Source organism: Macrotis lagotis, chromosome X, assembly GCF_037893015.1.
Source record: "Macrotis lagotis isolate mMagLag1 chromosome X, bilby.v1.9.chrom.fasta, whole genome shotgun sequence".
In the NCBI taxonomy this organism is placed as follows: Eukaryota; Metazoa; Chordata; class Mammalia; order Peramelemorphia; family Peramelidae; genus Macrotis; species Macrotis lagotis.
In genome coordinates, this window is record NC_133666.1 from 189,483,069 (window position 1) to 189,500,167 (window position 17,099).

A 17,099-nucleotide genomic window follows, 5' to 3' on the forward strand; every position below is an offset into this window, starting at 1 on the left:
GGAAATTTGGAAAGAGATAATAAAGGAAAGATATAAGGTGTTAAATTTTCAATTAAGGAAGTTAGGACTCTATCCAGAGGACAATAGAGAATAAATCATATTATAATCATCCTCATCTTAATTTTATATAGAATTTTATAGTTCTAAATTGCTTCTTATTCACTTCCCATAATAACTCTATGAATTAAGAAATCCAAATATAAAATCTCTAACCTATAGATAATGTGTAGGGAAAGTTTTGTGTTGGGAAAGTTATTGCAGGAATACAGTAGAGAGGTGATGAGGCTTTTGAATTAGAATGGAAGCTGTTTGCTTAGAGAGGAGACAGATGCAAGTGATGTTGTGATGTTAAAAAACAACAAGATTTGGAAATTAATTAGATATTTGGGATTATGGCGAATAAGGAGTTGAAGATAACATTGAATTTGGGTGACTGAAAAGATGTAGTGTCACCAACAATAATAGGGAAGTTTGGAAAAGGGTTAGTTTTTGGGGAGGGGAAGATAATTTAATGAAATCTGCACTCATCTGTGCTTATTCATTCTCTGTGACTCACTCTGTCTCAACCAAAATGAAGAGCATAAGACAGGATTCTAAGTGGTTGCTTGCCTAGAAAAACAGAGAAATAAGGTGATCTAGCAGGGTGAGATAAGTATCTGCAGAAGAAAGAATTTTCTAATGGCATCTTCATAGCTATTGCTCGGAACTGAGTGAAGTGAGTAGAGTGAACATGTGAAGTGAACCAGGAGAACATTGTACACAATAAGAGCAACACTGTGTGATGATCAACTATGATAGACTTAGTTTTCTCAAAAATCCAGTGATCAAAGACAATTCCAAAAAAATTATGATGGAAAATGCCATACATCTCCAGAGAAAGAATTATGGAGTCTGAATGCAGATCAAAGTACACTATTTTCACTTTTTAATTTTTTTCTTTCTTGTGGTTTTTCCCTTTGGTTCAATTTTTCCTTCACAACATGAATAATATGGAAAAATGGTACAACATGATTTTGCTTGTATAACTTATATCAGATTACTTGATATCTTAGCACAGGGGGAAGGAAGAGTGGGAGGGAAAAATTTTACAAAAATAAATGTTGAAAACTATCCTTGGGGTGGCTAGGTGGTACAGTGGATAAAGCAACCTGCCCTGGAGTCAGGAGTACCTGGGTTCAAATCCGGTCTCAGACACTTAATAATTACCTAGCTGTGTGGCTTTGGGCAAGCCACTTAACCCCATTTGCCTTGCAAAAACCTAAAAAGAAAAAACAACTATCCTTACATATAATTGGAAAAAAGTTTTTAATAAAAAAATAAAGTGTTGTATTATATTTATGGAAATTGTTCTTCTAGTTCTGCCTGACTTCATTTTATATCAGTTCATATAAATATTTCTGAAATTATACCTCTCATAATTTTTTCAACATAGTAGAGTTTCATTATATTTATGTAGCATAATTTGTTCAGCTGTTCTCTGATTGATGGATTCCCCATTAGATTCCAGTTCTTTGCCACTTCAAGAAGAGTAATCATTAATAAATTTGTATATATTGGTACTTTTCCTCTTCTTTTATTTCCTTGAGTATAGGTGTAGTAGTAGTAGTAGTAGTAGTAGTAGTAGTAGTAGTAGTAGTAGTAGTAGTAGTAGTAGTAGTAGTAGTACTGGGTCAAAGATCATGCACAATTTTAGTAACTTTGTGGACATAGTTACAAATTGTTTTCCCAAAATGCTTGGGAAGAGTCACAGCTCTAGTATTAGTGCATTAATGTGCCTATTTTCCAAAAGTTGCCTCCAATGTTTCTCAATGTCCTTCTTTTTGTCAACTTTACCACTTTTCTTCTGCCAATTTGACTTCTCCACATCTAACATCCTCACAGATACCTCTAAATACTGAAATATGAACACATCATGTCCATCACAACATGGCAGGCATTTTTTTAGTCCTCAATACTTTGCAGTAATTAAATCCTCGAGAGGCTCAGGACCTCTAGGCCCAGGTCCAAACTTTGTCTAATCACTGAGGTGATACATGCTTAATAAGGTTCCTTTTTTCTCTCTCGAGAAATATTAGTGTGATATTCAGGTTCAAAACATTGTAATCTTGTCGATAAACTATTCCCTAATGAATAAACCAGAGCCCTTCCTTTGCCACCCTATTATTTTAAAATGATAGTTGAGCAGCTGAATTATAACTGAATTATTATTTACATTTACAGGAAAGTGTGGGTCCCAAGCAAAAGCCAATTGATCCTGTTCTGGAAAGTGTGACACTAGAACCAGAATTAGAGGAGGCTCTGGCCAATGCATCTGATGCAGAACTGTGTGACATTGCAGGTAAGAAGCATTTTTAAAAATCCTTGTTCCTGCTTATATTTACTAGATTGCTAAAAGCTTTAAAAAGTTTTCCTTTTAATTTAAGATAGATTATATTCTGGAAATTAGGAAGTTTGAAGTTTGCTGTGGAAGTCATATCATTTTTTGCATCATTTAAGTTTTACTTAGAAAAAGAACCACTGTTTTCATTTTCATAAAGAATTACTCAGCATAAATCTGTTTAGGCAGAACTAACCCCATTAGGCCTCACAAATATCTAAAAGACATTATTTTATTGAAAGCTCCTTGAAGACAGGGCTATCTTTTGCCTCTCTGTATCCCCAACACTTTAGAGGTCAACTGGGTGGTGCATTAGATAGAGTGCTGGACCTGGATTCCTCTTCCTGAGTTCAAATCTGGCATCAGATTACTTACTAGCTGTGTGACTCTGGGCAGGTCACTTAACCTGTTTTGCCTTAGTTTCTTCATCTGTAAAATGGGCTGGAGAAGGAAATAGCAAACCATTGCATTATCTTTGTCAAGAAAATCGCAAATGGGGGTCACAAAGAATCATATATGATTAACTGACACAACAACAGAACCAGAAGAACCTACTTACCATACTACTTACAATGCGTAGCAGAGCCAGACTTAAAACTCAGGGACTCTGCAAACAAGCATGTTTTTTACTGCGATTCATTCCCTACTACTGATAGAGAGTCTCAGTATCTTAGAATGCAATTCCAGGTACTTGGTTGGCAGGGGACTACCATTGAATACATTCTATCTTTCAGTTTATATTCTCTAAGTTTGTTTTTGAATTTTCAGAAAATGAATTATTTTCCATTTTAACAATTCTGTAAGTTTAAAATGATACGAAATAAATATGATTAGCTCTAGAAATATTTATATAATGACTCAAAGCACATTTTATGAACATCAAATATTTCTTATATTGGAACTAATTTTTATATATCTATATGGCAAGCAATTGAAATGTGGTAGATTGGGGCAATTAGGTGGTACAATAGATAGAAACACTGCTCTGGAGTCAGGAGGACCTGAGTTCAAATGTGGTCTCAGATACTTATTACCTGTGTGATCTTGGGCAAGTCACTTAATCCCATTGCCTTAATAAATAACAAACATTCTTTTAAATGAGATGTAGTTGATAGAAAGCTAAGATCGGAGTGGGGGAATCTCCCACACAACTCTAATAGATTATAAATAGCAAAGTAGGTGTACCCAGTAAAATCATCTATCTGTGAAATAAAAATTTTTTATGAAGGAATTCCATAGGATCCAGTTGCATTTCCAGGGCTAATACATCACAATGCACAATCTGTGCCTGGTATCTATTACTTCACTTTAGGATTCAGACAATCTGACCTAGTCCTGACCCTTGAAATTTCATGTGAACCCCATAGTTAAGTCCCTCCCAATATTCCAAAACTACCACCAGTAGAATTTCCTCAGACACTAGAGATTCAGCCAATCATCTTGCTTTTAAACCATAAGCCACAAATATATTTTTTGTTGATTTTGGCCAGGGAGTTCTGTTTTACCAAGGAAGAATAAGTTTAAAATAGATGCAATAGAGGACTATCATTAAGTGCTTAAATTTGACCAGCATTAAATTTCCTGCTCTTGTTAGCCTCAGATGAATCTTCCTGACTATAGTCCTGGTGCTCTATTCGCTTCACCACCTAATTATCTCAGCTTCTGTTCTGTGGGTTTATGTATATGTGTGTAATATATATATATATATATATATATATATATATATATATATGTATATATATGTATATATGTACATAAATAAATATGTGTGTGTTTGTATATATATGTATGAATATACACAAGTATATATGTGTGTATAATATGTATACATACACACATATATTTGAATGTCCCAAATGTAGAATGCCTTTTTTCTCCCAAGATGCTTTTTATATCCTTTTGCTTGAACTTTCTTCCAGTGTGCTTAACTTAAACTATTGGTAGGATTATGAGTGCCCCATTCACTCACTTCAACCAATTGGCAAGATATAATGATACTTCAATGACTTTGTTTATATTCATATGATAATATCACCATACTATAAATTCATCATGATATACTTCCCCCTCTCTGGAGTTATCATCCAGTCATATTCACTGAATATAAAATGTTACCTGGTAATTGCTATAAAAAAGTAGCCAAGCTCTGAAGAACTTCAATGTATCTCTTTCTTAAGAACTATTAAGAAAACATTTGTTTCCACCCTAAGAAAGGTTAGGAATATAGATATGAAACATGTTATATATTTAATTGTGTTTCTTTTGACCACTTTTGATTGTTTTTTGTTTGGTTTTTGGAGGGAGTATATGGTTAAAAGGAAATAAATGTGGTATAAATACATAAGCTAAAAATAAAAACAACAAAATAAACCCTAAATCATTAGGAGGTGATTTGCATGAAGTTTCAAGGGATACAGTAGAAGTTGAAATGAATTTTCTCATTCTAATTCATCTCAATCAAGCCAAGTTCACTGAATACCCCAAAACATAAGCACTGAATAGCAGACATAGCCTCTCTAATTGTGGAATTGCCTCAAAACTATCCTAGACGTCAAGGCAAATTTCTGAGTCATAATCTGTTCATAATAATTCACATGCCCTCACCAATATCATTTGTGGGTCAGATGATGTCATTAGATCATGAGCTGCTTTCTTCATTATTGCACTTTCCTGAGGTTTCATCAATCAATCAATAAACATTTATTGATCTTCTACTATGTGCCAGACAATATGCTGAGTACTATAGATACAAAAAAAGAGGCAAAAGTTGATCTGTGTCCTCAAGGAACTTATAGACATTGAACAGGACTGAGAGTATGTCTTACTTTCTTGAAAATGCTTGGCTTCAGGGGCGGTTAAGTGGCGCAGTGGTTAAAGCACTGGCCCTGGAGTCAGGAGTACCTGGGTTCAAATCCGGTATCAGACACTTAATAATTACCTAGCTGTGTGGCCTTTGGCAAGCCACTTAACCCCATTTGCCTTGCCAAAAAAAAAAAAAAAGAAAATACCGAATAAAAGTTTAGGGGCAGCTAGGTGGCCTAGTGGATAAAGCACTGGCCCTGGAGCCAGGAGTACCTGGGTTCAAATCTGGTCTCAGACACTTAATAATTACTAGCTATGTGGCCTTGGGCAAGCCACTCAAACCCACTTGCCTTGCAAAAACCTTTAAAAAAAAAGTGCTTGGCTTCACTTTAGTTGGTATAACTAATTTCAGTGTTACACTGTGTTAATAAAAACTAATTGTGATTTTGTCATTTTTGTATAAACTATTAAATAATTGGGTCTTTTCTAGTGTCTTATCTTTATGTATAAATGTAACTCTGTGTGTATCTATTTAATCTTGGAACTATGCACATTTTTACTACACATTAGAGCATTTATTGAACCAGTGTTAAAGAAAATAGCATCCTTCTTTATAAAATGCTGCTTAATTACTTGTTGGTGTTGCAGAATTATTTTCTCAATTTAGTTCCATGTGTGGACTTTTTCTATAACTAAGGTGTTTCACCCTTTAGAAACAAATCTGAATTTTTATAATTTTTGTACTCTCTCATTAAATGCTATCAGGCATTATGTCTACTTTGCTTAATATTTCACTTGTTATCCATATAGGGAAAACCAGAGAATAAGTATTAATCAGTCATTCTGCCATTATCTACCAAGCTCCATCTATGTTTGAAGCTGTGTTGAGTTGGTCTGTCTCCTTCTAGGATGACCTTCTGTTCCAATAGTTTACGATCTAATTGAGGAGACCAAATTAAAAAATTATAAAATGATTACAGAAAAATTCAGGGCTTTACATGTGGCATTGAATATAAATACATTAGGAACAAAGAGATGGAGATGATGGTGGAAGGGAGGATGAAAGAACAAAGAGAAAGGGGAGGGAAGGAGAGAGAGAAGAGAGAGAAAAAAGAAAGAGTATAAGCAATTAGGGCTGGAGAACAAATTAGAGAAATCTTGAGGAAGGAAGATGGGGAGTAGTTTTGAAGGTTGGATGACATTTTGTTGGTTAATGGAAGGAGTTATTTGGGAAGTGGGTGGTTGCTTGAATAAAGGCACAGAAACGAGAATCACAGAATCTCAGTCTTGGAAGGGGACCCCAAAACCACACTTGATTAAGAACATCATTTACATTATCACCGAAAAAAGAGTCATCAGCTTTTGCTTGAACCCCTCCACTGAAGGGGCCTGACCTGAGGCAGCCCATTCCACTTCTGGCCAGGGCCATGTCTGACCCAACAAGTCTCTCTTCTCCAAAGCTAACACTTTATTTCACCAGTGAGCAAATGGTATGACCTCAAGGTCCTTCAGCAAGCTTATGTCCTTCTCTGTATGTTTTTTAGCTTAGCACAGTCCCTTCCTAAAATGTAATGTGCAGATTGAACTTAATACTCCAGATGGGATTTCACCAGGGCAAAGGATAGCAAGTCTATGACCTCTCTAATCCTGGACAATGTGTCTCTCTTAACACAGCCTAAATTGCAATAGCTTCTTTTACTGTTAACTCAGGGCAGCTAAGAAGCACAGTGGATAGAGCACCAGGAAATCAGGAAAATATGAGTTCAAATTCAGCCTCAGAAACTTACCAGCAGAGTGACCCTTGGCAAGTCACTTAACCTTTATTGGCTCAGTTTCCTCATTTGTAAAATGGATTGGAGAAAAACAGAGTTAAACCACTCCTGTATCCAAGCTCTAATCCACTTCAACTCCTACTTACTCTAATGCAAGTTACATTTATCATCCCTAAAGATTTAACACTGTACCAGTTTCTTAATGCCTCACCATCTACATGTGATGGAAAAAAGCATTACACTTAGAGTAAGGAGTGACTTGGGTTCTGATCCTGACTCTCTGACATACTTGTTTTGTAACCATGCAAGTTTTTTAACCTCTTGGAAACTTAATTTCCTCATTTGTAAAATGAGGATAAAAAATGATGGTGTAATTGTCAGACAAGGTTTTTTGAGAGTGTCAAATGAGCCAATGTATGTAAAGGACTTGGCAAATAAAAGGCACTCTATAAATATCATTTGTTATTATCATTCTTTAAAGTGAAAGTCAAAATAAAAAATGAGACTAAATACAGGGAGCCTGGTTTTAGACAGACTGGCAGAGGAGAGGTGTATATTCGACAAGTATAGTTTGGGTTCCTCCCCTCTCCACAGTTCGCAGCCATTATTCACAGCCACTGGGTTGACAGCTGGAAAACATAGGGGTTGTGTCTTATCATCCTGAGTTCTAAGTAGAACTAGGAACAGAGAAAAACTATGTCAAAACAAAAACAGAGAAAAGAACAAGATGTTCTTTTTTCAGAGCTCAAAAATAGCTCTTTTTGAGTTTTAGATGAAGACTTGGTGTTTTGTTTTAAATCTAGTGGGGCATGGTTCACCAGGGCTAAATTATTCTGGTCATTAGCTACAAAAAATGAAGCAAAATTGTAGAGAAGATTTCTTGGAGTTCTGTGAAGTGTTGTTGTTTAAACAAAAGTCATCTATCCTCATTCCCAACTTCCTGAAATGTATATAATAGGACAAAGAAAATTTATCTGTGGTTATAGTGCCCCAGGCACAATTATTATTCTTTATTAGGAGCTAAAAGGGGTCTTCTAGTTTCAGTCTTTCCCCTGCTTTATCCCCTGTTTTGCTGAAAAGAAAACTGTGCTAAAGGAGTTTAGTTGACTTATCCAAGATCACAAAGATAATTTACAAGGAAGCCTGCAGTAAAATTTAGGACTACTGATTCCCAGGACAATGTTCTTTCTACCATGTAGTCATTTTTGCAAGGTGATTAAGCTAATCAGTATAAGTGCTTGCTATTTTTTCCCCAAATATAGTTCTCTGCATAATGGAGTGATTTGATATGCAGACATTCTTGTTACACTGGGTTCTTTTACCTCCTGGCATCTGTATCATCACCTCAACTATAGTCCTAGTCAATTGGCTTATCTTGACTCCTTCAAAGGTCAGGCCAGCAAGCCATTACACCTACTTTTGTTGCTATTGTTTAGTCCTTTCAGTCATGCCTAACTCTGCATGACTCCATTTGGAGTTTTCTTGGCAAAGATTCTAGAGTGGTTTGCCATTTTCATCTCCAGCTCATTTTACAACTGAAGAAACTGAGGTGGTCAGAAGTTAACTGACTTTCCCAGGGTCACACAAGTTAAATAAGTATCTGAGAAGGTATTTGAACTTGATTCTTTCTGACTCCAGGCCTAGAGCTCTCATCTATTCTCTAAACAAAATTTTTAGAAGCTTTCCATGTAGTTTTGAGAAGAAGAATAATAGTTGGCCCCAGTCAGTTGTAGCGGTTTACAATTTGATAGAACTCTCACTTGGTTATTTTTCTTTTTTCCTCTGATTTTCTGTCCTATAGCTATTCTTGGCATGCATACTCTGATGAGCAACCAGCAGTACTATGAGGCTCTTGGAAGTAGTTCCATTGTAAATAAGGAAGGCCTAAATAGTAAGTATGATTTAGAAATTTTAGACCTATGAAATCTTTTTAAAATTGTTTCATAACTTGTTACTGATATCTTCATGAATACTTTTTTGCATTTAATTTTTATTTTTTCTCAATTATATGTAAGTAAAAATTCATTAATATTTTTAATGTGATTTCCATCCTGAGAAACAAGGAAAATCAAGGTGCTTTTAAACCCTATATATGAAAGTATGTGGCATATAAAGAAACCAAAGAATTGAACAGTGATAGTTCCTTTGTCCTAGGTTCATGAGTAGGCTTGGGTCTATTACTTCTTGATCTAACATAAGAATATGGAAGTGACAAAATAATGGGGCATGATTTAGAAAGTGTGGGAAGAAATCCACCTTTTCTTGGTGTTTCCCTGTAACGATGGAAGAAAATTTTGACTATTACTATGTCTCATCATTTATGTGGATTCCAGAGGTCTAATATGGAACCTAAATGGTCAGACTTATACATCTTTCCCTAGCTGTTTACATCAGTCTTGAGGTTGATGTTCAGTTACCCATATTTAGGAATAAAAATACAAAAAAGAAGCAGCAGCTAAGGCTTCTGAAATGAAGTTTTAGTCTTGCCTAGACAGGCGTCTGCCTTGACTACCATGTATTCATGTTTGCATAGTTGCTGAGGAGAGGAAAGGTAAGCTGAACTTCCCACCTTCAAAATGATGATTTATAGTTTTCATATCTGGAGGGCTGAAAAAAAGCAAATTGGGAGTGGGATCATAAATCCTATCTTCAACTAGAAATTGTTTCTGATTCTCCCTGCCCCATCACCCCACAATTGAGTGTCTTCCCTCTGTATATATTTTGTATGTATATCATGTTGTCTTCTCCATTAGAACTCCATAAGGAGTTCCTTTAAGGACGGGGTGTTTTTTGTCTTATCCCAATGCTTAGCATAATGCTCAACATAGTAAACACTTAATAAATGACTTTTTAAAGGTTCACTGAGGCATCAACTTTTTTTTTTTGCTTAGCAGATAAAGAAAATTACAATATCTTCCCTGAAAAGCCCAAGCTCTGAACTTGCACACGAGGTCAAGATGAAAGCAGGCAGGGCAGTTCTGTGCATCCTCTGTTAAATTTTTGGTTCACAGTGTATCAGTGTGTTTAGGAAAATGTTACTGCTCAGAACTTTGAAGCAACAATTCAAACCAAAAAGACAAAATTAAAACAATATTTTTAAAAAGTATGGATCAAAAGAATAGATTATAGGAATAAGAAATAATTTTAGTAAAGGAAATGACAACAATGCAGAAACACACCAGAATGATAATAAAAGGAAAATCTGCATCTCTAAACATTTTCATTGACAAAAGAGAATAAGAATGGATCAACTGAGCTTGAAACTAAAAGAGGAACAACAATAAAAAAAAATGCAACCAAAAAAAATATAAATTCTGAAAATCACAGAATTGATGGGCTTCAAGCCTTTGGGTGCTCTTAGTGGGGGACTCTACACAGCATTAAGAAAACTAACCCAAACTCTGATCAATGGACCTGAAACCTGAAGGCACTCTGAATGGGCACAGTCTAGGAAGGTTGGAAATCAGAATAGGACCTGATAATTAAAACCTGAAACCAGTAATATTTTGACACCTATTTCCTGGAAAAGAAATAAGGAACAAGATTGATTAGATAGCAGAATCTAACAGTATGTCATTTACAAGAAGCACTTGAAGTATAAAATAGTATTGAAGAAGAGAAAACTTAGGTTATGGGCTAGTCTTGGGTTTGAAAATGTGTGGATGAATTCATGAAAGACCAGTTCTTGACTCAGAAGTATTTAGGGACAAAAAGGTTTATTATATATTACTATAAGAAGCATTAAGAGGGAAAGCACCATAAAGAAGAGAAATAAGGGACAGTTGCTATATACTTACAACTGGGCTGATAACAGCAGCATCCATCAAGAGTAAAAGCAGGGAGCAATGCATGGTGTACATGCTAGGAAAGGGGTATGGAAGTAAATCGACTTAGGGGAAGGGGTTGAGGTAATTCTCACCATCTCCTTAGGGTGAGTTTGGGGAAGGTACCATGTACTCACTCTCTTTTGGTGGGTGAGTTTGAAAAAGGAACTGAAATATTTACATATAAATACCTCTCTTCCATGGAATAGCCCTTGGGGAGAATTTCCAGGTGGTCCATAATTGGAACTATTTATTTAGATAACATTGGAATGGAAATCAGATGCTTATCGAATATGCAAAACCAATATGGAAGGAAATAATATTTGACATAACATTTTTCTCTAATATTTCCTCTAGTTCAGTATGTCATCAATAAGAAACACACTTAAAGTTTGAAGAGTCACACAGAGTTAAAATAAGGGGCTAGAGCAGAATTTATTATGAGTCAGGACATTTTTAAAAAGTAGAAGTGGAAATTATCTTAGAAAGCAACATTAAAGATATATATATATATATACATATATATATATGTAGTTAAAAGAGACTAACAAATAGCATGTTTAAAATCACAAAAGAAAATTAAATATATCTATACTTAATATGTACGTGACCCAGAGAAGCTATTACTAGTCATCAAAGAAAGTAAGAGCCCAGGAAATGTAAAAAGCAGAAATTTTTTTGTAGTAGCAAAGAATTGGAAACAATGAGGAAACTATCAATTGAGGCACGGCTAAATAAGATATGGTATGGTAATAACAATAATACTAATAATATCTAATATTTATATAGAGCTTTGTAAATGTTATTTTATCTTATCCACAAAAATCCTATTAGGTAGATGTTTTCATTATTGTTATTTTATAGATGAAGAAAGTGAAGCAGGTAGAGATTAAGGGATTTGCCAACAGTCAAATAAGTGGGTTAGTTCAAATTTAAATTGAAGTCTTCCTGTTTCCAGATCAACTGTTTGATCTACTGGTCCATCTAGCTGATATATTGATGTGATAGAGTATTAATACCTAGTAAGAAATGAATATGAGGGGGCAGCTAGGTGGTGCAGTAGGTAGAGCACTGGCCCTGGAGTCAGGAGTACCTGAGTTCAAAATTGGTCTCACACACTTAATAATTACCTAGCTGTGTGGCCTTTGGCAAGCCACTTTACCCCGTTGCCTTGCAAAAAAAAAAAAAAACTAAAAAAAATGAATATGAAGGTTCAAAGAAATATCGGGAGATTTGTATGACTATATGTAGACTGAACTGAGCAGAACCAGAAAAACAATTTACATCATGAATGGAAAAATGTAAAGAAAACAACTTTAAAAGACTTCAGTTCTGTGATCAGTGAAGCAACCAATCAGATCTTCAAAAGACTTAAGAAACATGTTTACCTTTTTGGCAGAGATATTGTACACTAAAGGAGCAAAAAGAGATATAATAAGATATCACCAATGAGTTGATTTATTTTATTTAACTATAGTTATTAGCTACAAGATTCATTTGGGAAGGGAGTGGGAATGATATAAAAAATAAAAAATAAAAACATCAGTGACACATTTTAAAATATATTGACATTTTAAAATATATAAATGATAACAAAAGGGCAGTTCCTCAAAGAGAAGAATAGCCAAGGAAGTCAACTGTGTTCATCACATGTTAAACTTAAAATACACTTAAAACACTACCTAACAAAAGTCCATAGTTTCATACACTATTTTCTTCTATGATTGTTAAAACATTCAAGTTTGCTGATGCTTGGTCTGTTTACAATTAAAAAAAAAATTTTTTTAAATAGTAACCCCTTAAAATAAAAACTTTCCCCCCTTTTCTTCCAAATGACATTTCCCTTTTTGTTGGATACAATAGGTGTTATTAAGCCAACACAATATAAACCAGTTCCTGATGAAGAACCAAATTCAACAGATATAGAGGAAACCCTGGAACGAATAAAGAATAATGATCCTAAACTTGAAGAAGTCAACCTCAATAATATCCGGGTATTTATTTTTCCTTTTAATTTCAGGCGGGAGCTGGGGAAAAGACGATATTTAAATATATGCCTTCCTGAAGGAAATGGCCAAGATATAATAGAACACAATAGTAAGGGCTTATTTCAACAGTCTATACATTCAATCTTAGGTAGATCTTTTTATTTGTTTGTTTGCTTAATCAGCCTTCAGTTTATTTAAGGCTTTATGCCATTAAACTCAGCATGACTAAACAGAGGCTCTGCTATGGATTATCAGGTGCAGTTGCAATTCCACTGATAAAACTGACTTTTGAGCTGGAACCCCTCCATATTATTTAAAGTACAGAAGATATGAGATAAAAAACCAAGGGCTTAGATAGCACTTTGTTGCATTAGGAATTTTAAATGGTGACTAGCCATTAAAAACAGTGCCAATTAATTTAATTAATCCATTATGTAAATTCATTTTATCAACTATTTGTTGCTTAAGGTTATCCACTGCTTATCTGATCTAGGCCTTCATGACTAAATTAGGTCTCAATATACCTTATCATGCAAATTCTAGTATAATAAAACTGATGCATATATTACAAAGATGCTGAGAGGAGCATTCAGAGCAAGATATCACCATTTTATTCTGGTGCTCCTATTTTATGGGAGGAGATGGATAAGAATTACACAGGCTGGGCAGGCATGAATGGGTTGGGTTCTACCTCAATAGAGAGACTACTCCAAAATCATTGAGATTATAGATCTGTCCATTAGTGATGATGGCGAAATTGGGGGTTGCCATCAGAGAAAGTGTCCAAAGATCAGGATTTGTTTAAGTGAAAAAACTCACAGCTGACTCTGGACTTGTAAAATCTCAGTCTATATTCACAGGCCTGCAAAGTTCCCATATATTACAGACAACAAACAATTCACAGATTAAACTCATCTAGAAAGAGAGCTAAAGACAGACTGAATAACAAAGGTCAAGGCAAGAATGTTTGAGGGAAGAAGAAAAGAATAGGAAAACAGCCGCGAGTAATAACTAGGTTTTGACCTGCAGGGGTCTAGCCTGGAGCAGGGTCCATATTGGTAATTACAAGTCTTGAAAGAAGTAGTCTCAATGAGAGAGAGAGAGAGAGAGAGAGAGAGAGAGAGAGAGAGAGAGAGCGAGAGAGCGAGCTTGAGAGAGAGAGAGAAAGAGAGAAGCCTAGGTCCAGGGAAGAAACTTAGAGGAAAGAAGGGAGAAGGAAATGGCAAGAGTCCAGAAGAAAAGCTTAGAACAACATAGATCTGGACACATGGAACTGGGGCCATATTGTTCCAGTAGCACAGGCCAAAAGCACATGGTGCCAAATTAGAGAGAGAGAAAGGGGGTTCTACCAGGAATCCAGAGAAGAAACTTTCACCCTGGTGGATCTTTGCTTAAATGCATTTCCATAGTGGGTGGGACAAGGGAGTAGTTTAGCATCTGACTCCAGGTATTCTCCAATGGGAATGCCACAGGGGTAGCCCCCAAGGAGTGGTTAAGACAGTACATAGAGCATGCATAGTGTTCTACATACTAGTCTTTCCTGACCTTCAAGATAAGAGTGGCAATAGATTACATCATTTCCATGGGTCCTGCTTCAAAATATTGGAACTTGAGTTTAATTCTACATTGCCTTTTTTTCCCTCCTTCATGAGTCTCAAATTTTCAGTTTTTCATAGAAAATGATATTAGGAAGGGAACCCTAGAGCTTGGTAAACCACGCAGAGATGTAGTTCTGCTCCTGTCTGCCTTGCTGACTTGACCCTCTCCAAGCTGATGGAACTTATTTTGGGCTAGTACCGAAATTTCTCTTTTCTTCTTTCTTTTCTTTCTCTTTTTATGTGATCACTAAAAATGGTAAACAACTAGATTGGAAATGTCAGACTCTATAAGGGTCTGAATTCTCCTTTGACCACTAAACCTGGCCCCTAGTGAAAAATTAGAATTGTATTCTAAGGCAAGAGAGCTTTAAAAAATTTTAGTCCTGCCCATTGTCCTTGAATTGTCAGTACTGTAGCAGATAGGTGCCATGGACATATGTACAAAGAAAAATGATTGGGCAGTGGTTGAACCAGTGCTTAGATTGGGCCTAGAGTCAGGAAGACCTGAGTTCAAATCAGACCTCAGAAACTTATCAGCTCTGTGACCCTAGGCAAGTCACTTGACTGCCATTTTTCTCAGTTTCTTTATCAGTAAATTGAGAGTAATAATAGCACTTAACCTTCCAGGACTGTTGTGATGATTAAAAGAGATATTTATAAAGAGTGCATAATACATTGTCTGGCACCTAGTAAGCCCTATATAAATGTTTGTTGTTGTTGTTGTTGAGTTCTTTCAGTCATATCTGACTCTGTGATCCCTCGTGGGTATTTCTTGGCAAAGATACTGGAATAATTTTCCATTTCCTTCTCCAGCTCATTTAATAGATGATAATGAAACTGAGGCAAATAGGTGAAATGACTTGCCCAGGGTCACATAGCTAGAAGGTGTCTGAGGCCAGATTTGAACTCAGTTACTCCAGATCTGGTACTCTATCCACTAAGCCACTTAGCTGTATATAAATGTTAACTATTAGCTATTGCCAGATCAATTAATCAATCTATAAGCATCCTTCAGGATCCACTCTATGTCAAGCATTGTACCAGGTGTTAGGGATATAAATACAATGAATAAAATTGCCTCTGTTTACAAGAAATTTCCTTTCTAAAGAGAAAAGCAGCATACATATAAATAAATGAAAAATAAATATAAATTGAATAATTGTGAATCCCACATTTCACTTTCCAGTTAATTAATGTACTCATGCTGATGAAATAAGGGCATTAATAGGCAATTAAGGAGAGATTTTGAACCTGTGTTATTAATTATGCACTCTTTCCCCTTGGTTTTTAAATTCCCTTAGTTCCAGGTATTTGAGAGACTCTGTTTGGGCAGGATGGATATTCAGAGGATAGAACTCTGGAAGACTTCAAATCTGGCTTGAAAGTACTTACTAGCTATGTGCTCATGGGCACATCACTTAACCTCATTTGCCTCAGTTTCCTCATTTGTAAAATGAGCTGGAGAAGGAAATGACAAGCCACTCCAAAATCTTTGCTGAGAAAACCCCAAATGAAGTCATGAAGAGTTGGATACAGCTGCAAAGACTAAATAATGACAATTTTTTTTTCCCAAAAGGTTCTGATCAAATTTCACTCTTTGGTAAGATTGCTATCCTGTTGAAAGGAAGGTCTTATTTATTTGAAAGGAAGAGAATGGTGGGGTGTGGGGGAGGGGGTATTTCATAGTTCTCGAGTATCCAAATGTGCTGATTGAGTACTCTCCAGTGCTCTTTAACTGCTCCTGCTCTATTCAAGTTTTCATTATATTCATTGGTTCCCCCCCCCCACAGAACATTCCCATACCAACTCTAAAGGCATATGCAGAAGCACTGAAAGAAAATACATATGTGAAGAAATTCAGCATTGTAGGAACAAGAAGTAATGATCCCGTTGCATATGTAAGTACCATTAGGCTGTTAATTAATGAACAGAAATGCTTGGGGGTCATTCATTGCCTGGGATCAGTTTTAATGTTCCTTTACCAGATCTTAATTCACTTCAAGATGCTGATAAAGGGATGGAAGTAATGCTGGGGAGCAGGAAGGAAGCTTTTATTCCAATTTCAATTTGTGTTGATGGTATATATTGACTGCAGGCTTAGGAGATGAAGATAGGACTGATGTTTTGTAATATTTGGGGGGGCATAATCAATAACTAATTAATCTCTTGTGGCAGTTAAATGGTACAGTGGATAGAATACTAGAACTGGGAGTCAGGAAGAACTGAGTTCAAATCTGACCTCACATATTTAACCATGGGACCCTGCATAAGCCACTTCATCTCTGCCTATCTCATTTTGCTCATCTATAAAATGAGTATCATAATATCACCTCTGTTTCAGGGCAGGTGCACAGATCAAATGAGATAATATTAGAAAATTGTAATGTGCTATATAAATACTCACTAGCATGAGATTCAATTGGAATATTAATATAATAATCTACCCTCAAATAATTATGAGACATAGACACAGCAATTACTGTATCCAAGGTTGATGTATTAGAATTATAAAAGTAATTGGCACAGAACCCCTACTTTGGTTGGAGGTCTTTTAACATAGTTTGTAGGATCTCTTGTTAAGGAAAGGTATTCTTGTTTTTGGTTTGGGTTGGACTAGATGTTCCTATGGACCTTTTCCAGATCTGACATCCAGTGACACTGCTAATTTCTCAGATAATTGAAGGAAAAGTAGATTTGGGGCTGTGAGTCCTCCAAAAAGGATGACCAATCCTGTTTGT

At 35.7% G+C, this 17,099-nt stretch overlaps 1 protein-coding gene across 1 annotated transcript in view; it reads left to right on the forward strand.

The window, feature by feature from the left end:
• The window catches only part of TMOD1 (tropomodulin 1), a 162,354-nt gene that overhangs the window by 114,642 nt on the left and 30,613 nt on the right, over positions 1-17,099 (forward strand). Inside the window, 4 exon segments of the mRNA XM_074201960.1 lie at positions 2,221-2,338; positions 8,753-8,842; positions 12,639-12,769; positions 16,152-16,259. Of these exon segments, the coding sequence (XP_074058061.1) occupies positions 2,221-2,338; positions 8,753-8,842; positions 12,639-12,769; positions 16,152-16,259 (447 nt within the window).